General features: G+C 39.6%; 2 protein-coding genes across 6 annotated transcripts in view; both read right to left on the bottom strand.

Moving 5' to 3' along the window:
• Positions 1-7,942, bottom strand: part of treh (trehalase (brush-border membrane glycoprotein)) — a 54,688-nt gene extending 46,746 nt beyond the window's left edge. Inside the window, exons 1-15 of one of the 5 annotated variants that reach the window (XM_026191930.2) lie at positions 7,741-7,942; positions 6,871-6,971; positions 6,637-6,784; positions 6,472-6,559; positions 6,141-6,241; positions 5,884-5,976; positions 5,582-5,698; positions 5,214-5,336; positions 5,060-5,109; positions 4,434-4,634; positions 4,126-4,343; positions 3,503-3,614; positions 1,909-2,021; positions 1,763-1,816; positions 804-1,433 (exon numbers count right to left, since the gene is read on the bottom strand). In XM_026191930.2, coding sequence (XP_026047715.2) covers positions 1,347-1,433; positions 1,763-1,816; positions 1,909-2,021; positions 3,503-3,614; positions 4,126-4,343; positions 4,434-4,634; positions 5,060-5,109; positions 5,214-5,336; positions 5,582-5,698; positions 5,884-5,976; positions 6,141-6,241; positions 6,472-6,559; positions 6,637-6,784; positions 6,871-6,971; positions 7,741-7,823 — 1,689 coding nt within the window. In that variant the 5' untranslated portion in view covers positions 7,824-7,942 and the 3' untranslated portion in view covers positions 804-1,346. Of the gene's footprint in view, positions 1-803; positions 1,434-1,762; positions 1,817-1,908; positions 2,022-3,502; positions 3,615-4,125; positions 4,344-4,433; positions 4,635-5,059; positions 5,110-5,213; positions 5,337-5,581; positions 5,699-5,883; positions 5,977-6,140; positions 6,242-6,471; positions 6,560-6,636; positions 6,785-6,870; positions 6,972-7,740 lie in introns of those variants that run through there. The other 4 variants (XM_080289290.1, XM_080289291.1, XR_013901548.1 and 1 more) reach the window with 4 other exon arrangements.
• A 145-nt stretch (positions 7,943-8,087) lies between these two features.
• ddx6 (DEAD (Asp-Glu-Ala-Asp) box helicase 6) lies at positions 8,088-20,242 on the bottom strand. Its single transcript, XM_026191931.2, has 14 exons — positions 20,087-20,242; positions 18,803-19,369; positions 18,634-18,697; positions 18,327-18,431; positions 17,231-17,360; positions 16,164-16,310; positions 14,943-15,037; positions 14,701-14,823; positions 14,467-14,595; positions 14,242-14,358; positions 13,757-13,820; positions 13,408-13,509; positions 13,094-13,273; positions 8,088-11,206 (listed from the first exon to the last, which is right to left on the bottom strand). The coding sequence occupies exons 2-13, from the start codon at positions 18,994-18,996 to the stop codon at positions 13,098-13,100; spliced, it is 1,446 nt and encodes a 481-aa protein (XP_026047716.1). The 5' UTR covers positions 18,997-19,369; positions 20,087-20,242; the 3' UTR covers positions 8,088-11,206; positions 13,094-13,097.
• Between the last annotated feature and the right edge of the window lie 1,720 nt (positions 20,243-21,962).

Genomic DNA, 21,962 nt, shown 5'->3' with positions numbered 1-21,962 from the left:
ATATCACCATAGATGTAGGCATAAATGGCAAAAACAGAAAGAGTTCCTTTGTACAATCAGACCTAGGAAAAAAGGGTTGATTTGTCTTTGTTTCACCTTCAATTATTGACAGTTTTTGTTTGAAGTTATATTCAGCAGAGTACAATGCCTCTGCAGGGTTTAAGATTTTTTTATTGTCTAAACGAGGCCAAATTTAAAGCCTCATAACCCATGATGACTAAATGATTTTAATGTAAAATATTTAACAGTACTGTGGTTCTTCTGGCAAAATACAGCAAAACAGTTCCGAAAACAAAGGAAAAGTGCATTCTTTTAGATTGTCATATTAAAGAAACAATTAACAGACCATTGGGTTTTTTCCCCACTGCAAGAGACATTTAATTAGTTCTCTAAATAGTAGCTCGCATTGTTAGCGATGCATTCTCATGTTCCCATGGTGGATTTAAATAGCCTTTTAAATGCACCAGGGATACACTGAATACAATGCATGTATGTAATTCCACTGCTTTCTGTTTTGTTGTCTTGCTTTGTTGGCATATTCACTTTTACTGTGCATATTCAAAAAGGAGCAAAGGTCATTCTAACATTCAGTTATTTTTCTAATGCACAGCTGGTAGATGTGTAGGAAAATGTATTCCCCCACACTTTAATAACACATCTATTAAAACAAAAAAACCCCAACATTTAGCCCCCCAATCATGCATTTATAATTTCATATATTAAAACTGTCATCTAACATTTATCGGGTGCCTTGTATATAAAAAAAAAAAAAAATGAATTAAAGCATTGTGATGGTAAAAATATTTAGTGCAAGCAGACCACATTTTATTTCTCACATGGACTCATTTCCATTCCAACTTCAGTTTACATGCAAATAAAGGGGCTCTGTGGGAGTTGAGCTACAGTACAGCAATAAACTCTATAACTGAATTAGGTGAAAAAGCCGTTTGTAATGTCAGTTCAATATCTAGGACAAGTTAATGTTGTAATCTAAGCAGCAGCGAGCAACAGCCTGCATCGCTGGAGAGAGGCCAGAAATGCCAAAATGTTCTGCGGCTTCTGATAACACCATGCATCACTTAGCTCTGAGGTTACATACTAAAATATTCAGCAACGTAATCCTTAGTTACAATAAATCATAGCTGGTTCCTTGCAAGTTATCAGGATTGTAAAATGTCTAGAAGGCGTGCAATATGCGCTTAAGTCTCATTGTCAATTTGCGTTTAAAGTCTGTCAGTAGCAGGAGTGAAACCAGGAATAATAAAAATCCAACGGGTCCTTCTGACACCTCCGACTCACTCAAGCATGATCCTAGCTAAGATGACCAGGGGCAGCAGGAGGCCAGATCAGACACGTCTCCCTCCTGAGGTGAGAGTCGCCCCATATTGGTCTAGGAGCTGCAGCGCCACGCCATTGGTCCAACCAAACCCCAGCTGCAGAACAGGGCAACACAGCACAGCATGAGGGGTATTTATATATTCACTAAACCAGCAAACTACAACAGAATAAATACAGGAAATGCAGCCATTGGTTTTCTTAGTATTCCCATCTCATAAACTAAAGTAAAACTGGATGACAACGATTTTCTATCAAAACAATGTTACAAAGAAGAGGAGGAGTGAGAGTGTGTGCATGAGCATGTAAATGTGTTCAAGTTAAACAGGAGAGAAGAGGAATTTTCTGGGCTTTGCATGGAATTAGAAAGACTTGCGTGACTATAAGCACATTAGTTTTACACTGTCAACACATGAAAGGGAAATACCTGAACTTCATATTCTCCTCCACCACCAGGTTTTCCATCTCCGTTCACATCGTACTGTCAGGAGGAAGAAAATTGCACATTCTGAGCCAGCTGTGTTATCACACTGCAACACGAGCTCCAAAGTGCTGAAGCCTTCAAAAACTCACCTTTTCAAACATGGCTTCATACTTAATGTATGCCAGCCAGTTTGTCTTGATCCAGCGCTGGGCCAAATCGAATGAGAGTTTTTTAGCATCCTCTGACGGTAGCTTGGAAAAACCTGGGTTTTTAAAACATTTAAAAACTATTTAAGCTGCTCAAAGCAGAAATCTGTTAAATGTTTGTAATGTTTCATCTTTATGTTGCCAGCTAATGTCGAATTAAACGATAGCTACATTTACATGCACACTAATATTCTGGAGGTAAACAGCATATTCAGATTCGATACTATGAATCAGGCCTCACTTCTAAATGAGCCTTTTTATGATTAAGCCACATGGGATGTGTTGACTTTAGTACCATCTTTTGGACATTGTTTGCATCTCAGGTGGGATTTTTACTAGAATTAGCAGGGGAAAGTAAAATACAGTGTCACTTTTATACCATTATCCCCCTTGATGATTGGTTATACATGGCTTTGTTTTTGTTTAATTAATGCACTGAGGTAATTCAACAGTAATGCCAACAATTAAAGGGAGTAGACAAACCAAGGAAAGGTTTATAACCCAGTAGTGCAGCTGTCTTTACCGGTCCCATCAGACACCTGATTTCAATGCTGCCGAGAAAGCATTTCAGGTGATGAAGACGTATATATACACATATAAATACATATATGAATGACAGAGAGAGACCCAAAGGAAGGACATTTTGCACACCGTGTCTGATGTGCATAAAAACACTCAATTATAACCAAACGTTTATTGCACTGAATTTAGTCAACAGGCTACAAGCAGCCATTATTATTTCTATTACCAACACCGTTTGTTCTCAAGGAGGCTCGATCACTAAAGCCACTGCACAATAAGTCATAAAAAAAACAAACACCTCAATTTTTTTCCTCCTTGTCTAAGAAATACTAGTACATTATGAAACTGGTCTTAAGAAAAATAGGTGTAATTTTAACAACAGATCTCAGTTTTTCCAAATTCAGTCTTCACAAAGAAACGCCGCTATCATAAATCAGACACGGGTCAGGCTTCTCAGTTCAGCCATCTCGCTTCAGTGTGGTATGGAAGGCAAGAAGACGGTAAAACTAAGGATGACTCAGACCTCTAGCTTGGATGATTTTAACAGCACAGACACCTCTAATGACATGAATCATTTTTAACCACTTTTAGCACAATGTGTCTTCCTCCCCATCCCCTCCAAAAAACAGGGAAAAAAAAAAAAAACCCAAGCCACCCTATACTGCAGTTTGCACACTTTCCAAGGTCATCCTCCAGGTCTAATTGGACCATTTGGATGGCACACCTTTGCCATGTGTTCAACTGTTTACTGAAAATTGCCTAAATCAGCTGAGGACACTTATAATCCAAAGCTACAGATGAGCTGCTGAGCAGACCTGATGAGAATGTTTTATCGGTTACAGATAATCAATAGTCCTAGAAACTGTATTGTAGAAATCCACTGTGCAGAGCTGAGCCTATGTTTAGAATTTGCTGTTCATTTTAAGAAAGAATTACCCACTGACAATAGAACAGGATGTTCTGTTAAGTGCTGAATCATCACTGTGGGTTGGCAGGTGAAGTTCATGGTACCTACCATCGATAAGCATGTGCTGCAGAGGTGGCCACGCATTAGGATAGTCCCACTGCTGCCCAGACTCTTTCAGTGATGTTGGAACTCCATTGGGAAACTGGAGAGCTCCACTCCCCTGCACAGACATTACAAAGCAAGAGTGTGCATAGATGAAAGCTCTGTAGTGCGTTTGTGCCATCTGCTGGTGTGGCTGAGCATGATTTATAAAAGCACGTTGCATCCTGCTGGGAGTTGGCTTCTGAAAAAGAGTTCATGGCTAAAAATCTAAATGTCTCTGCTCCCTCAGCGACTGTCAAGAAGCTCATGAGCCGAGTATTTAAATGCTCAGTTTGCCATCAGAGGAGGGGACTAGTCATGTTGGACATCTGCTTGACATTTTTACAAATGTAATGGGATAAATATATTTTAAAGGGGTCTTTCACACAAATGGCATGATGGGGTCATATAAAAACAATTCTTTCTGGTTTTATATGTCAGTTCTTTGATAACAGCAACAACAAAATTATTCAAGGGCTAATAGTTTCAGTTTCTTGTGGAAACTAATTTGAGGTAAATGTGTATCTTTTCTAGTTTTGATGAACAAAACAGGCAAAATGATCTATTCTTCCAGGAAAATATCAACCAACCTTCAGATACTGTACCGCCTTCTCTCCCATCTCAGGCTGAGAATAGCACTGTGCCCAAATTGGTCCCAGGTTGGAGGGATAAAACTCAAAGTTTTTGGAGCGCGTCATCAGGTTGTAGTCAAACCAGGCTCCCCTCTCAGCATCCCAAAGCACAGACTCTATCGCCTCCAGCCTCCTCGCTGCAGCCTGGTCGTATACTGCAGCTGAGTCACTATCACCTGTCAGGAAGTAACACATCACCGTTATGTAACACCAGTTAGGAATTAAAAAGCCACGCACAAGTTAGTTTCAAGGTTAAAAAGGCTCACCGAGCAGCCGATGAAACGACGCAAGAGTTTTCTCATTGCGGCACAGCAAAGCGTTGAGGTCAGCGGGCAGGATCTGACTGGTGCGCGTGTCTCTCAGGGTGCCACTGTTGTCGCTGCCATCAGCTATATACCAGCGGGAAGTAAAGTCCCAACCAGACTCTGCACCCGTTTTCAGATCCATCCACAGCTGCTCTTTCTTGCCTGAGGGAAAGAAAAAGAAAACACTAGTAGAGCCACAACAAATCAGCATCTAAACTGTGGTACTTAGTCGTTAAATATGCAGCCTCATGTTGAGCCATGTTTGTTTTCTAGCACTTTTGTCAGAAGCTTTGGTGATTAAAAAAAAAAAAAAAAACTTGTCAAAGGAGGAGAAAGCAACTTAAATATACAGCTCCAGTATTTTCCCTTCAAACAGGTTCTCTTTTAAGTGTGGTAAAGTTGTTCAGTGAATGAATGGGTTTTAACATTAAATATTCATTACTCGGGTACTTTCAGAGCAAATTTGTTTTGCACAGATGATCCTCGAGTCTCTGAGAATATAATATTATCCCTTTTCCCACTTTCTCAACTGGAATAAAATGACCATCAGAGTGCAATACATCCCATGAACACTAATAGGCCATTACCATCAGTGAGTCCCTCAGCTAATTCCAGATCGTCCAGATAAGATTCAGGCCTAGAAAGACAGACATGGTTGTTGTAGGTGAGGACATGGAGTATAGTCCCACAACCTAAATATCCATTTGTTATTTATACCAGGTAAACTTCCTTTAAACATACCTGGGCAAGCCCACCTCTACATAATACCGGTTCAGTACATGCTGCTTCCCATTTAATTCTAGATCCACAGAACGGTTCTCCATCCAGAATTGGTACTCCACCTCCAGAACTGGTAAAGCCGCTCTAAACCGATTGTAAAGACAGCAGGAGGTGCTTTTTAATTCACAGTACTTTCACATTGCTTAATATCCTTAAACACAAAACTTAAAGTGTCACATTCTAATTAAGTATGGTAGGAACAACAAAACACCGGAGGCACAGAGAGGCACGAGCACGGAGGTGCTGATGTTTAATATGCTGAAAGAGGCAGAAGGCAGCTAAAGAATGATAATGTGTCTGGCAGGACGTCAGCTGGGGCTAAATATCACCTGAGGAACTCTTTATCCTTGGTTGCTTGATAGTAGCTCTCCACCATTAGAGTGAGGAATGGAGGCTGACTGCGCCTTTCATAGTAAATCCGCCCACCATTTGGAACAAAGCCATATCTGTAGGAGGGAAAAAAATCTTTTATTCCACAAATCTTGAATATCCCCTGAGAGCTCCATTTCCAAAGTGCACAACTTGGGTTACTAAATGACTTATTATTGAAAATTTGCACGGTACACTACCTGCAGCGAGGTGGACATGTTTTTAAGTGCTCTGAATGATGAAAGACGTTTTAAAGGCTTACCTGTTGACAAGGTAGAGGAAGTTTTGGATCATTCCATGGGCTGTATCTGTCATCTCTGACAGCAGGAGCCCGTTGATGACCCAGTAGGAGTCCCTGTTGGACACAGAGACTCGCATCACTTTCTGGGTATGGCACGTAGGTGGGCTATCAGCATAGACCCCTGTCTGGGACTTCCTGTGATCTCTTTTCTCTCTGACCTTGTGATACTCTACCACAGCTGTCAGACAGCTTGGTGAAAGGCTTCATTGTTCACTCACCAATAGTAGAGCTCCCTGAAGCGCCCCCCTGGCACAACAACGGGATGTGGGGTGTAAATCTGAGAGTAGAGCTCTGGGTGATCTTTAACATCAGAATGGATCTGGATGGGAAATCATATTTAATTTAAAATGTTTGGACTGAAGCGTAGGTTAGTGGTGGATCCAACAGCAAAACAAAACTAGAGGAAATAGTGCATCAATATTTCCTAAAACTCAAGAAGAAACTGAAAAGAAAAAAAAAAAAAAAAAAAAACACGGATAAAACAAAAGCATAAAATTTGTGAGGAAGGTTGGTTGGATATTAAAGTTGTGTTCGTTTGCTACTCATCACCTTTCTGCCAAGAGATTTCCACAGACCATGGATCTTTTCTGCCCACTCGCGTAGTTTATCATCTGCTATCCCACTCAGGAAGTTTGGCCTGCAAATCAGTCATGTCATGTGGGTACAGTTAAAAACACAGTATAATCTCAGCAGCAAACAAACACTGGATCTCACTTCTCATGCCAGTCCGGCGGAGCCCATGACTCAAACTCTGTCCCTGGTTGATCAAAGCTTGTATTGAGAAACTCCTCCAGTTTCACAGGCGGGATGGTTGTATTTGGAAACTTGCTTGAAAGATTGCGAAAGGCCGACAAAACATCATCTGCAGGGAGAGAGAAGCAACGCAGGAAAGCACATGATTCAGAGCCTTGAATTTCTTTTATTTATTTTAAAACCAGACCGACTTACCAGGAGCCGACCTCAGCTTCATGTCAACAAAATGCTTATCATCGTCAAACAGTTTTGCTTCTTGGACCTGGTGCAAGATGGGCCCGGTGCAGTATATTTCACTGAAATAAAAGGGGTATAAATTATTAACTGTATCATGAAGGTCATGTCTGTATTAGAGCAATACACTCAGTTGCTATCAAAGTCCTGCGGGGAAGCAGTAAATCAATAAAATTTAAATATATCATGGAGAGGGGAAAGGTAAGCCTACAGCTTAGTGTGGTTGCACCCCCCCCCCTTCCAAAAAACAAACAAACCAAAAAAAAAAAAAAAAAAACCCCAACACTTTAAACCTGTCAAACAGCCATCTGTAGCAAGTTAAAAAGTTGGCAACCTATCAAATAAGCGACGTTCTGGCGGAAGGACAATGCACAACCGACTGGGCATAGCGTAAAGATGCACCGTATGCAACATTGCAGGTAATAGTCAATATATGTAACGCTTAAGGTAGAGTAAAGGGCCAAACCAATTTTTTTTTTTTTTTTTTTTTAATTACAGAGGACACGTCGGCTAAAACGGGACAGTTTGCAACCCTAGTCTGTAGTCGTGTCATCACTGCCCAGATGAAACGCAGCAAGCCATTAAGCAGAGACCTTTCAGTAGTTTAGATTTCAATCACTGCAGTAATTTGGCATCATTTTAAATCAAATTTGTCGATTTAGGATTGACCCAAGGTTCCTCTAGTTCTTTTCCTAGACCAGGAAATGACAAATCTCTTGTATCATGGAGACTTTCATGTCCCCTTACACACAAGACCCCCCCCACCCCCCAAAAAAAACAAACACCACCACAGAAGTTGTATTTAAAAGTATATATTAATATAATCCATACCTGTCACATGGTGGAGGAACATCTCCCTTTACACTAGCAAAGAGAGCCAAAGACAAGAAGCACAACGCTTTCAAGTTGCTCATGTTCAGCTGTAAAGTCAAGTGACGCCAAAGTACAAGCAAGAGTGCTATAAGAGAACTGTCATAAGAGAAATGCCTCCAGGTCAAAGTTTATATAAAGACACAAGATCTGAAGAGGACAGCTGCCTGCTACATTAGTGGCGCCAAGCTTTGAAAGACTCATTAGTCAGGCGAGCAGCAGTGTCCAAGTTCAATTTGCAATATATTTGGAGGAAAAAAAAAAACAAAGAATATATATTTTAAAAAAAAAAAAACCACTTCAGACAATAAATTTCAGTGAGCTTTATTGAACACAACTTTTAATCCAATCCAGTAATATTTATGACATCTTGCATCACTGAAAAATCTGCCAATTAAGCAACCAAATTCAAAATAAAGAAAATTTCACTTAAATTTGGAGCCTTTTTCATGAAACGTGTACTCCATTGAACATTTCATTTTGAAAAAAAAAAAAAGCGGGGTAACTCAAACCTTTTCGTACCCATTACCTAAACTTTGGATCTTTAGATATCCTGTTTCTGAAGTACCCACAGGCCCCACCCCACATATTTTACTGATGCATAAATTCAGAAAGAAATCCTAAAAAGGACTCCTATCGTCTCTTGACAGTTGAGAGATGGGACGGCCAAATTGTACACAAAAGTTGTGTTATTAATGTGTCACAACAATCAAGAGGACGAACTTATGCATCAGGGCAGCAGGCGCACCAATTCAACCTCCTCCCAAATTTAAAAAAGAAAAAAAAAAAAGACCTTAACAAAAGAGACAATTTTATTAACCAATTAGATGCCCAATCTGGGGAAAGATGCTCTTGTCTCAGTCGTTAAGGTTCTCCATGACAGCCACTAGCAGTAAAACTAGCTCCCACATGAAGGTAGCCATACGCTGAACCTCGAAGGGTCGTCAATTTTAGCCTCAAAGCATTTTGCTGCGTCAATTACTGCCAGTGGGCTGATAAGAAAACAGACAGCTGCCAAGTGCCTGCACAAACAGATCCCTGTCGACTCCACTAATGCTCAAATTTAATTTTGACTTTAAACGAGAAAAATTCCCCCCACCCCCCCAAAAAACAAACAGCCTAATTATCAGTTTAGATGTGCAAGTATTTCTGGGACAACAGCAGAAGTGTGAGAACAGGGATCAGAGTCTAACCAATGAGAAATACACGGGTAACTAATCATCTCTGCTACACTTGTCTTTTGAAATGAGCTTAAATTAAATGAGCAATACTTCCCATTGGTTAAAACAGTTAAGAGAGCATCTCGCCATATTAAAGGGAACACCTCAGTTACAAAAAGGTTTCAGCTGAACAAAGTGATCAGAGGACCTCAATGCAAATGTAAGGTTGTCACATTGCATATAAAATGCAGAGGTAAAGCCCCAAAACCCAAAACATAAAGCAATAAAGGGCAGAGAAATTAGCCATGAACTCAGCAGGCTGGGATGCCCAAGTTATGTCTTAAACAAGCAGTCTGACATAAAGTAATTTTCTAACCCATCTTGTTCATTCCCCCTCCCTGCACTAGCATGCACTTTACTCCCAAGTGGGTATCTAGTGTGTAAAAAGTAGTGCAGTAAGTGTAGCTGCATGAACCATCTGTGTTTTAAGTGCTGATCAACTTGCTCATGTTTGTTTTTAAAGTATCTTTTGTTAGCTGGTTTCACAAAAGCCAGCCAACTTGCAAAGCACAGAATTTGTTCCTGCTACATTTTAGATGGATTTCAGATGGTTCGTTTTGATGCAGTCGGCCAACATTCTGCAGAAGGAGGGGGACTTCCTGCCCCTCCCTCAATATTAGGAAGTAATGTAGCTGTGCTTAAACAGGGCATAAATCAACGTAACAGCTAATACCGTCGCCACAAAACAAATTATCTGCCAATTCAGCTGCACTGCAGCGAGTAGTAAGTAATAGAATATTTTCTTTTCCAACACCAGCACTCAGTATAAGAGATCTTAAGAGTGTTTCAAGAGTTTCACAAGTCAAGGCTGGTGACAAAGACTTCATTACTCAAATGCACAAGCTTCAGAAAGCCATCTGTCAAGACTCACACTTGTTAACACTGGAAGCAAAAGAACAAGGGCAACAATTTAAACAGTTAAGTGCATCTTTGAAGAAACATTCCAACAAATATGCATGGGCTAAAAAGATTTTCAGCAATAACTGTCTCTAAAAACATTTCATGAACTACGCCATTTAAATGTTTTAGATTCCGGTAAATTCTGCAATTTCTAAAATTATAAATAAATTCACAGGCCAATATTGCAGATCAAACAAACTGGCAGTTCGGGAAACCATCTCCAGTGCTAACAAGAGGGAAGGGGCGGATGGCTTTTCAGTTTGTCAGGCAGCCTTTTTAACTTGTTTAAAACAATCTTAAAATGAAGGTATATACACAAAGTGTAAGGTGCACCCCAAACGCTGGCTGCACGTCTCACAGAATTAAGTATGGCCACCCACAGGAAGGTGAAACACAGGACGACAAAAGACAGACCGAAGAAGAAATGAGGGAGAAAAAATAAAAATACGCGTCAGGCATTCGCTCCAAATAAACTCCACCAAAATAGGAATCCTCATGACTCATGGCGTTGCAAGGCTGCTTAATTATTTTTAGTGTTCTGATGCTGAAGACAGAGGAAAGAGTTTGGGTCTCTCAGAAGCACAAGTTTTTTTTCACCAATGACTGACAGTCTGGCTGCATCTTGGAGAAAGGGAAAAAACAAAAACAAAAAAATCCAGCATCTCTGTCCATGGAAATCCAAGTTTGTCCTCATTTATCAGCCAGACTCAAGTTCAGCTTAGCCAGCAAGAAGATAATTCAGACCAGTCTGCCTCCAATCATCTCCAGTTGCTGTGAATGGATGACCCAACCAAAGACGGGTATGAATTCACCTATTTTGTCAGACATTAAATTAGTGTAACAAATTTTCAATTAGGTGAACAGAAATATGTAGCGTGGAGTGGAGAGAGATGACCGATAATGAGGGGTTATTACTTTAGAACAAGCTGAACTGTTTAAGGCACTTGATATTAATTGGATAAAACTTCCGAACTTAAAAGTGGAGAATGGAGGGTGTCCTATCGCTCTCTGTTGGTGCTGGCTTTGTGTCAGTGGTGGATATGAATCATCATAATGTGCACTGATAACTTTTCTGACTTGGTCCCATTCTTTCCTCGTGGTGCCCATGTCTTCAGGGTGTGGTGGTGCAGCAAAGAGCCTTGAAAAGGCAGATGAGTTCTTCCAATAACACATCCATCAAAGCACGCATTCCTAATGGTGGCATCCAAAAAAGGAAGACATACAGCAACTGTACATTTAAAAAAAAAAAATCCAAAGATGTGGGGGATGAAGTAGAATACAGAGGGGAGTGGAGGATGGACTGGTCTCTAGAAAAAGGAGAAGGGAAAAAAAAAAAAATCACATTAGACCAGACTGTTCAACAAAACCCCCACTAACAACACTCAGATAAAAACTATTCTACACATTACCGAAGTTCTTGATTTACATTGGAGTTACAGTGTAGTGGTCTTTTTTTCTTTTATCTTTGTTAACAAACCGGCTGATTTTTCATAGATCAGATGACCATTTGGGTTATAATGTTTCAGAGTGAAACTAGGGTACGATTTCTCTGTACATGCACGAGGACATTCCTGACACCATGATTGAAATGCCTAAATAATTCTTATCATCAAAATCAAGACAGATTTGCTGGAAGCAACCTGTATAAATGTATCAACTCAGGGGTCATTAGCAGATATCCAACTTCTACAAGGATATATTAAGGATGGTAAAGACATTTCATCTTCTGTTACCTGGAAACACTGTACCAAAAAAAATAAAAAAATAAATAAAAAAATAAAAAATAAATGGCCACGAGCTGTGGGTAGTGACCGAAAGAACGAGATCGCGGATACAAGCAGCAGAAATGAGCTTCCTCCGAAGGGTGGCTGGCCTCTCCCTTAGCGATAGGGTGAGAAGTTCGGCCATCCGGGAGGGGCTCAGAGTAGAGCAGCTGCTGCTCCACATCGAAAGGAGCCAGCTGAGGTAGTTCGGGCATCTGACAAGGATGCCCCCTGGGCGCCTCCTGGGTGAGGTGTTCCAGGCATGTCCCACCGGGAGGAGGTCCCGGGGAAGACCCAGGACACGCTGGAGAGATTATATCTCTCGGCTGGCCTGGGAACGCCTTGGTGTTCCCCCGGATAAGCTGGAGGAGGTGGCTGGGGAGAGGGAGGTCTGGGCCTCTTTGCTTAGGCTGCTGCCCCCGCGACCCGGCCTCGGATAAAGCGGATGAAGATGGATGGATGGGGGGAGGGGAAAAAAAAAAAGCCTCCTTGTCCTTTTTCCTAGCTATTTTTCCTTGATCTCAGAAACTTTGTAAGATCATAGCAAGGTTTGAAGCAGAATTTATAAGGAATTAAGACAACAGCACATAAACTTGGGACTAAGACGTGCATCTCATTCCTAACCAATATATTCCTATCTGAATGTTCAATGTAACTTGTCCCAGCTGACCAAGGGGGAAAAAAACCCTAAAATGTTGGCAATGAAACAACGGCTACAGCTCATGATTTATAGAACTTATGTAATTCTTTGGTGCATTTAAAAAAAAAACAAAAAAAAAATCATGGCATCAGCTCGATAGGCTTTTATTACAGCAATATTAATGTTCATAGTTCACATGTGGCTTTAACCGCCTGTTGAAGCAGCAGCAAACAGAAAACACTTCTGAACACTCACATGATCTGCTCTGCTGTTTCAGTGATCGTTTCAATGTGTCCTCTGCTGAAGGAGGTGATAAAGGAAGCACTGAAGTATCTTTTTAGTATTTAGAGAATTCGACTGCGATTATGGCCAACACGCTGATACTCTGCATAACAGCAGTGACGTAGCAAAATTGACCATTTGAATACACACCATTTTTCACACTGCAAATATACACACTATATTACATTGAAAAACCTTTGTAGATTTCTTTTGCCATCTTTAAAAATAAAACAGACTTGCCTCACTGGATATATGTTCACTAAGAGCAGCAAGAAAAGCACAGTCCAGGTAATGACAGTAATCATGGCTAAATTGTATTTAGTTGTGTCAGCAAGGTGCCGAAGTATCCAGCATACCAAGCAGCAAAGCACTAGCTCTGCAACAGCTCATATCCATCAGCTCGTTTGTAAAACTTATTCGAACCGGCAGGATGAAAAAGATTAAATCACAGGAGATAAATTATCTTCCGACCATCTATAAACCAGCTGGTCGCATATCTGTGTACTCACTGGCTCATGGCTTGACTTCTTCGCCACTCTCACTGTGGTACTCTGCCACGTATAGGCTCTTGTCAATGATGCCAGGGATGGGCTTTATTTCTGTTCCAAGCTGTTCCTCAATCCCTTTCAGGTTGAAGCGATCGTCATATGTGATGAGGTTGATAGCTAGACCCAGGTGTCCGAAGCGGCCTGGAAATTATGGTAGTCAAGAGCTTAAATAATTGCTTTAGCATTTTTTGCTGCATAAAATGCATTTATATTGCAGACAAGAGTGAAACAGTTAAAGCAAAAAGGATGAAAACAGTCCGAGTCACGGCCCTTACCAGATCTACCGATGCGATGAAGGTACGTTTCTCCCAGCTTAGGAAAATCAAAATTGATCACAACATTCACAGCTTGAATGTCGATTCCTCTTGTGAAGAGGTCTAGAGGGGGAAAGTAATAAAGATCAAACCACGCAGGATAGAACATTAAAGAAAATAGGCTTGCGCAAATCAGTCACTACAAAAAAACAAAAGCAAAAACAAACTAGAGATGTACACAATAGAACAGCTCAGTTTCACCATCAAAAACTACTACTACTAATAATAGCAGTAATAAAAATCCTCTCTCAGTTTCTTTCAACTCCTACTGGTAAAATGCGGCAGTTGTACACACGTTTCTTTCACTTACCAGTGCAGACTAGATTCCGGCACAGGCCATTTCTGAAGTCGTGGAATACACGGTTACGATGTTCCTGGAAAACGATTTTTTAAAAAATGCATTTAGAAGCAGATTTATTCACTTCAGAGCATCATTTAATTACATAAGGATAAATTACATAGAGATAATGCATGCCTTTTTACTCTCATAACACTTGTCCACAACTGATGTAAACCATGTTAGGTGAGGTATAAGCACATATGCTGAGTCAGTAACTAAGCTGTCATCTCAGGTATTCATAACATGCAAAAACAAATGACAAGTAAAGCAGTGGAAAATCTGTTTGTGCAGCAACCCAAGTGTTAACAGTTCTATTTTTTTTATCATGTAGTCAGTCTGGGGACTGGCAGTGCCAACTCTCCATAAACAGGATGTTGGAGTGAACAGCAGTTCTTGCAAAAATCAATTGTGCATTTTGGTGAACAAGCTTTTCTGGGGCAGTACTTTAAGCTGACCTGTCTCATCTTTGCATGAATGTAGAAACATGAATATCCAAGCTGGGAGATCTTCTTGGCAAGGAGCTCCACTCTCTGAGACGAGTTGCAGAAGATTATGGATTGGTTGATCTGGAGCTAAAAATAAATGATGCAAATAAATATGTAAACAATTGCATGTTCATCAGACTCTTCCTATTTATACATTTTTTTTATTATTTACACGTGCAGAGAGGCAAAACTCACCCTGGAAAACAAGGTGTTGAGGCAATGGACTTTTTGCCTTTCAGTTACATAAGCATAATACTGAGTCACACCCTTCAGTGTAAGCTCCTCCATTAGGTTGATTTCATAGGGTTTCTGCAAGTGTGAATTCTACAAAAATACATAGAAATGATTATATACAGGTTGAAATGCAAGTTGTAGCATTGTAAAGCTTAGTTGAAATCACAAGTTCATGAATAAGGAACCAAAATGTACCATGAACTTCTGCACGCTGAGAGGGAAGGTTGCAGAATAAAGCAAAATCTGCCTCTGCTTGGGCAAAAAGCCCAGGATCTCCTCCATCATGACCACAAAGTCCTGAGACAGGAGCTTGTCAGCCTTTTGAACAGGAGGGGGAGGGGGGGGGGACATTTAGCTCCATTACCTGACTGACCCAAATTATCTAAATGCACTTATTTAGAAAAAAAGGTCTAATAAAAGTAAACAGCTTCACTCACTTCATCTAGAACGATCATCTGCACTTGACCAACTTTGGCCACTCCTTTCTTGATGAGGTCTAAAATCCTTCCAGGTGTGGCAATGACCACATGTACTGAAAAATAAAAAGCAAAAAGGTAACAATAATTAAGGTCTACCACATTTTCTGAGAATGGCAGCGTTATCAAAATTTACGTGTCCACATTTCAGTGGAGGAATGATGGTAAATGATCACGATTATCATATTGCTGATATTCAGCCGCTGAGGAATGTTCAACAAAAGCTATATTGACAACTTTAACAAAAAAATCAATATGCATTTGACAGTAATCAGATCAATACATGTGTTTTCATTAGTTAACATTTCAGACATCAGCATTGACTGCCTGCGAAATGTGTGTGTGTGTGTTTACGGAGGTCTATTTTTTGTACTGGCTACAGATAAGATCAGGCAAAAACTTGAAAATTAAGCCAGACTGTGCTTATCATCTTTTCTCCTTTGCAGATCTCAGTGCAGCTTATAATGCCTTCCTTTGATGCACTCATGTTTGTTTGTTTAAGTATAGATGAAGATTTTCATTCACTCCAATCAAATGAGCTTTGGTAGCAATCATATAGTATACAATAGCAACATTTAGGATTCAACTAGAGATGTACCAAAGATCCAGGAATATTTCAATTTACATCTTCTTAAAAAAAAAAAAATCGTCACTGAGACAGACAGTAAAGCAGACGATTCAGATCGCCCCTGATTTCAGACTGTATGAGGAAATCCATGCAGGAGATTGCACAGACTTGCACAGACTTCAGCGTGAAATAATCATGTTGACTCCCACCAAGAGTATTTAGCATTAACTAAAGCTAAACTTACAAGAAGAGTAGCTGAGGGAGGAGGGGAAAAAAACCTTAGTTAAACGGAAAAAATAAGCTAAACTGTAAATTTGCAAATCAAAATTTTGTTAATACAGATTGAGTTTCAGTTTTAGTTGGTTTGTTAAAATTTGCCAGTACAACTCAAAGATTTGTTGTTTACTGGGAGGGGGACGCATTACATTAATGCAAGTCAACTGTCTTCACTAACTGTTGTATTGTTAGATTAATTTCCAGTTTTCCTAAATCTTACTCCTGGAAAATACCTTCCATATAATAACACTGAAACCAATAAAAATAAATAAAAGATAAGATAGGCAGTGTTATAAAATATAAGACTGTAATAAGTGATGTTACGTGTGAAAGGTTACCCGTTTCATCGAGTCTCATGATGTCATCACGGAGATTGGTTCCACCTGTGGTTGCCATGACCTTCACACCACCCATGTGTTTGCTGACCTGGATACATATTTGGCTTACTTGCAGAGCCAGTTCTCTGGTGGGCACTATGACCAAAGCTGGAAAAAGAGAAGACTTATTTATTATCATTTTATTAAACATTTGCAACTAATTAAGAATAGGATCAAATGCAATGGTACTACTACATTTTCAAGCATCAAAAACAAATTAAAATAAAACATGCTCCGATCAGTAACATGTCTCAGACCTTGTCCCACCACTTTCATTTTTATGAGGACACAATGAATCAACAAAAAAAGATGTTTACATGTCTTTATCAGACACTGTTGTATTCATAACATAGTCAAAAACAGTCTTCAGAAAAGAGAATAAAAATGTAGTTGCATGTTAAATGGAGCAAAACAAACTAGACCATCAATAACAGGAAACCGAGCCTCGAGCAAAATAATGCATTTGGATGAGGATCTGATTTTGTGCTCTTGAAGCAGAAAACTCTAGAAGAGAAGCTGACATTTAGGGATCGCATGTGTAGCACGATTGTGTAACACGTGATTTGCAATTTATAATGTTTTTGGTTAAATGTGAGTATGTTGTAAACCATTTCAGCAGCACCGTTGTGCAGAATTTACAGTGTGTATATATAGTTGCCATTTTATTTTGGAAACACTGAACAGCAAATGTCAAAATATATCAACTGTTTATACAACTACAGTTTGTTTCTCCTGTTATCCTAAGTAAGTAATATTAAAATTGGCATTAGAAAAAAAAAATGTAAATGTTGATGACTTTTGCATTTCTAGTTAAATTTCAATACTAAAGCAGTTGTTTTTTGGTATCATTGATTTGACCAAATCATCAGTAAAGGCTCATTATGTGTCGAGGTTTATCAAAGGCATACTGATTTCATTTTCACCCCCCTCTTTTTTTAACAACTCACTTAATGACTTTCAAATGAGGCAAGCTAAAATTCAACATTTATAATAAAAAAATAAATCTTATTGAAAATGAGCTCTCTCACCTTGTATGCAATCCTTCTTCAGGTCAATGCGTTCAAGTAAGGGAATGAGGTAGGCTCCACTCTTTCCCGTGCCATTCTTGGCTCTGGCCAAAATATCTCTTCCTGACAGTGCAATGGGGATGCTCTCCTCCTGCAGACAAAGAGAAATACAAAGAATACTTTTTGCTTCAGTCACATCACACATCTACTTAATTTATTCTAGTGCAAACATGTAATACAATTGTTCTGAGTGGAAGGTAAAACGTTAATTTTTCAAGTTCCATTTACTTTGTCTACTAACAGCCCATACACACATCCACCCACCCTGCAGTTTGCCTTTCTGAAATAGGCCACCACTCATTAGCATACTTTGTTTACATCGTTCCTTCCGATGGATAAGTGCTGAGAAACTGAAACTTATTCTGTGCAGCCGAGAGTGATTCTAAAGCTTATAAATGAAGTGTAATAAACCAAATTTGCCAAACAAGCTACTAAAGATGTTAAACTCATGAAAGTGCAGAAAGACAACTGAGGAGATGGGCGCCACATGTCACATAGCCAAGTGAAAGTCCCTGGGTTCAAGTCTCTCCCCACTTTCCTTTCCTTACCATTGTCATTGTTTCACTTTCCAATAAAGGCAAAAATGCCACAGAAAAAACAAAAAACAAACAAGGCAATCTTTTTTTTTTTTAAAGATAACTGATGAAATCAAAGCTGAAATGCATAACCTGGGTACAACAAATGTACAAACATTGTGTGTCAGTCCACCCACTAAGTAATAAGAAATATCACGGTATGTCCAAGAGGTTTCACCAGAGTTTTTAGGACACATGCTAACAGGCACTACCTAAACAACCTAATAGGTACTACAATGCTCCTGAGCCATACTGCAGGAATAGCAATTTTCACAGGTTTGAAGAATTAACTGTTACATTTAACCTTTAATAGTCAACTAAAAACTGTTGACTACATTTAACACTGATCACGTGTCAATGTCAAAGAACTCGTCTGTCCTTTTATGCACTACAATCTATTCTGTAAGTGCCAAAGTATGCACTTCCTTATGCACAAACATGCCTTCTTGTTCAGCCGTCAAATCAAAGCAGTCTTAACATACCTGGATTGGAGATGGCTTTTCCCAGCCCATCTCAAAGATTCCCATAAGCAGCTCCCTCTTTAGGCAATAATCTTCAAACTCATTGCCTTTAGTTGCAGTCACATCCTGTAATTGTCACAGAATGATTGTATATGAAGAAGAGTACTGACAGCTTGTGTGGAACACATTAATATAACAGTGATTGTAGGCTTGTATAAAAATGACTTATTAAACACAGCACTGAATATTTTTATTCACAGCCCAAAAAAAAAACCAAATGAGTAATAGGATATATAAGCTTCCAGGTCAAAAGAAACGTGTTACCAACCGAAGTTTTCATCCTCATGTCCTTTGGGGGCAATTTCAAATTTTTCTTCCAGTCATCTCCAGGCCTGTGGAGGCCAGAATTATTATTAACAAGCAGTATCACATTTAACTGACAGCAGTAGTTGTAATGAGAAGTCAAAATAGTTTAATTTTAGTATTAAATAACTTACTTGATGACAGCATTTGTTGTAGGGGCTGGCTGGGAGTTTCCATTGTTGATTGTGCCTTTCATCTGGTTAAGCTGCTGCTGCGGCCCTCCTCCACCTCCACCTGGTGCTCCAGCAGGCTTCACTGAGCCTCTGAGCTGTCCATTCTGGTTGGGCAAGCCCAGAATCACTGGGTTCTCCGTTCTGGCGGTGCTCATGTTGACTTGGCTCAACTTTATTCCAACAGCAATGAAACCTTTAACAGTTTCCAGGTGAAGTGAGTCCACTCAAACATAAAAATTGCCCTTGCCTTTTTAAATCTTAATCAACTAAAGGTAAATACTAAATCATTTACTCTTCAACAATGTCTTTTGTGATATCAAGTGTCCAGAAACAAATTCCTCTTCTCGTTTTTTATAAGACTTCTATGCATGGAAATTAAATTAGGGCTTAGCATAGATAAATTTTGTCAACATTATCTGGAATACTCCAAGAGAGCTTCGCAAGCGTTCAAGCATTGGCCGACAGTTCAGCTAGCCATCTTGATTAGCTAAACTGGGCCGCTGTGTCCTTCCTCGGGGCTGTCCAAACCTAAAACACACAAGACAGCGTTAGAAATGGCAAAATAGAAACATCGGTGGAATAACAGCTCCCCAGCATGCAGTCCTCGGGTTTGGTGAGACTTAAAGTCACCATTTTGCCAACGGACAGCAGAAACACTTGACGGCTGGCCTAATGTCAAAAGTTAGCCGACACAGCGCTGACAGCGAATGTTATTTAGCTTCGCAAACAATGAATAAGCGGCCTTGATAAATTAAGAGCATTGGCAAATTACGTGTACAGTTGGATAAGAATGTGCTGCATGTGATTTCTACTGGATGCATACTTTAATGGTTCAACGGTGATTAGTGTACTCGTTTAATAAAAAAAAAAATCTACCCTCGAAGGAAGAGTAGGTAGGCTAGTTACAGACATGACTTTCTGGTACATTAATTTCAAGCTTTTCACGTTAATCAACACGACAATACCGAATTCATATACATTTATTCCAGCCAATATTACACGATTAAGTCATCTGACCATTTTAAATGTCAGCCCAATAACAAGACTGACTGGCTATCCGCCATCAACCAGCATTAACTTTAGCTGCAATGAGATTGCCGTGCTAGGTCTGCTAGCAACCTAGCAAGGCTAGCGACGGTAAAATAATAAACACTAAAGCCTAGTGTTATCTACAAGAAATATCAGCTGAACCTAAAGCAATGATCTATTCGTGAATTGAAGCAGATTCATTATAAGGACGTTTACCTTGAGCTATTGAAATAGCCGGTGCCGTAAGCGGTATTTGTGAGCAATCTTTAGCTAACTACCAACGAGTCTCGTCAGAGTCAAGCAAACGTCCAAGATGGCTTCCACCCGTATTTGAACCCGCCCCCATCCAACGAATCAGCTGATTTCATTTCAAATCAAGGAGCTGTGAGGTCTCCTCCTAAAATAATCCTCTCTAACATTTAAATATTTTATCTATCTGCGATGGTACCAACGCGGCCGGTGCAGCCACATCGTCTCTGTTGATAGTGTTTACCATCTGTGCTCTCTGCGCCTCATGTTCATGCACATGCAAACACTGCAGCTGTGTTGTGAGTTGGGTTGTGAATGTTATTGCTCTTCAAAAATTGTATAAAACGAAGCTGCTATCCTGGGTGTCATGTGGAGAGCAAGGTTTCAATACACTCTCAGTGATTCCTGTGTGGTTGTTGATTCTCGCTTAATTAATGCGGCATCAGCAGCTGTGTATTGTTGTTGTTGTTGTTGCTCAGTTTATTTTGTGAGTTCTTTTGTTTGTTTGTTTTAAATTATTTTTAATGTGAATTTTAATGTGATTTGAACAGAATGTCTCATCATTTCTCAGAGTGCTCTAAAACCCATCTATTTGTAACTTTTAGGCTGCACTGTTGTGATTCAGTGTCATCAGGCTGGCCTAAAAGCTTTCTGAAAAGCCTTCAGTTGATCTAAAATGTTACAGAGAGAGTACAAAGAAAGATTAAAAAGAGAGATCATAGTTTCACATATTAGCATCTCCTCTTTGGATCCCTTTTTTATATATAACTGAATGTAAAATGCTTCTCACAAACATCATCGCAGATCTTCAGGCACCATTCTATCACAAACAACAAAGATGGAGTTACTTTTAACTGCTCCCCTAGTCACAAGTTGCCACAGCCCCAGATATTTGATTTGACAGATTTTTATGCTAGATGCCATTCTTAACACAATCCCAGCATACCAATATGATCTCAATACACTATCAGAGTACTCTGATCTCAGAGTGTAGACATTTTTTTGTTCATAGTGAAAAAGCAGAATGGGATGCAGAGCATTTAGTTATCAGGCCCCTCTCAAGATAAACACACATCCTTTCTACCTTAAAGTTGGGCCTTAAATCGCCCACCTGTTACAGACAGACAGTGTTGTGGTTGTTATGGTCAGGGAGAAAAGATCATACAGAAATCAAATAAATATTTTTTTAATGATAGATATTTGTCTGTACAGTAAGGGATAGGTGTGGATGTAGCGTCATCCATGTGTTTTGGTGCATCACTGCCACCTGTTGTACAGACACTGAAGGTATCCTGTAATAATGTGTTGGTTAGGGAGAACATTAAAGTTTACCAACCAGAGGTCTCTGTTCTACACTCTTTGTCTTTCTTTTCTTGTGTGCCACACATAAAACTAATACCGCATTAGATGATGTAAACTTTTTTGATGCTCAGTTTATTTTGTGTGCGGAGAACACTGTGACTCATAACGAGTGTAAATTAATATTTGTGACATCATTTTGCTGTGGGACAATATTTTAGGTATATGCCAAAGGGTGGCAGTGTGGGGTTTTGGAGAACATGCTTTTGACTAGCAAGCTGTAACAGTTACATCTTATATACTGCCTTCTAAGACTTCTAAGACAGACTCCAAAAGGCTGATTTTCATGTGTTGGTTATTACTTCATATAAGTTTTTTTGTTTTGTTTTACATGGTGTTAGTCCTGTTAAGATGCGGCTCTTTAAAAGAGTTGGAAACTGTTAAAGGATAAAGCAGTGCAGACCTTATAAAGTTAACAGTGCTTTACTTAATTACCCAAATGGTTATTCTGATACCTGCACAGTCTTGCAGCATGTAATCATAT

The sequence above is a fragment of the Astatotilapia calliptera genome, chromosome 14 (genome assembly GCF_964374335.1).
Source record: "Astatotilapia calliptera chromosome 14, fAstCal68.1, whole genome shotgun sequence".
In the NCBI taxonomy this organism is placed as follows: domain Eukaryota; kingdom Metazoa; phylum Chordata; class Actinopteri; order Cichliformes; family Cichlidae; genus Astatotilapia; species Astatotilapia calliptera.
This window is presented reverse-complemented; position numbering and strand designations above follow the sequence as displayed.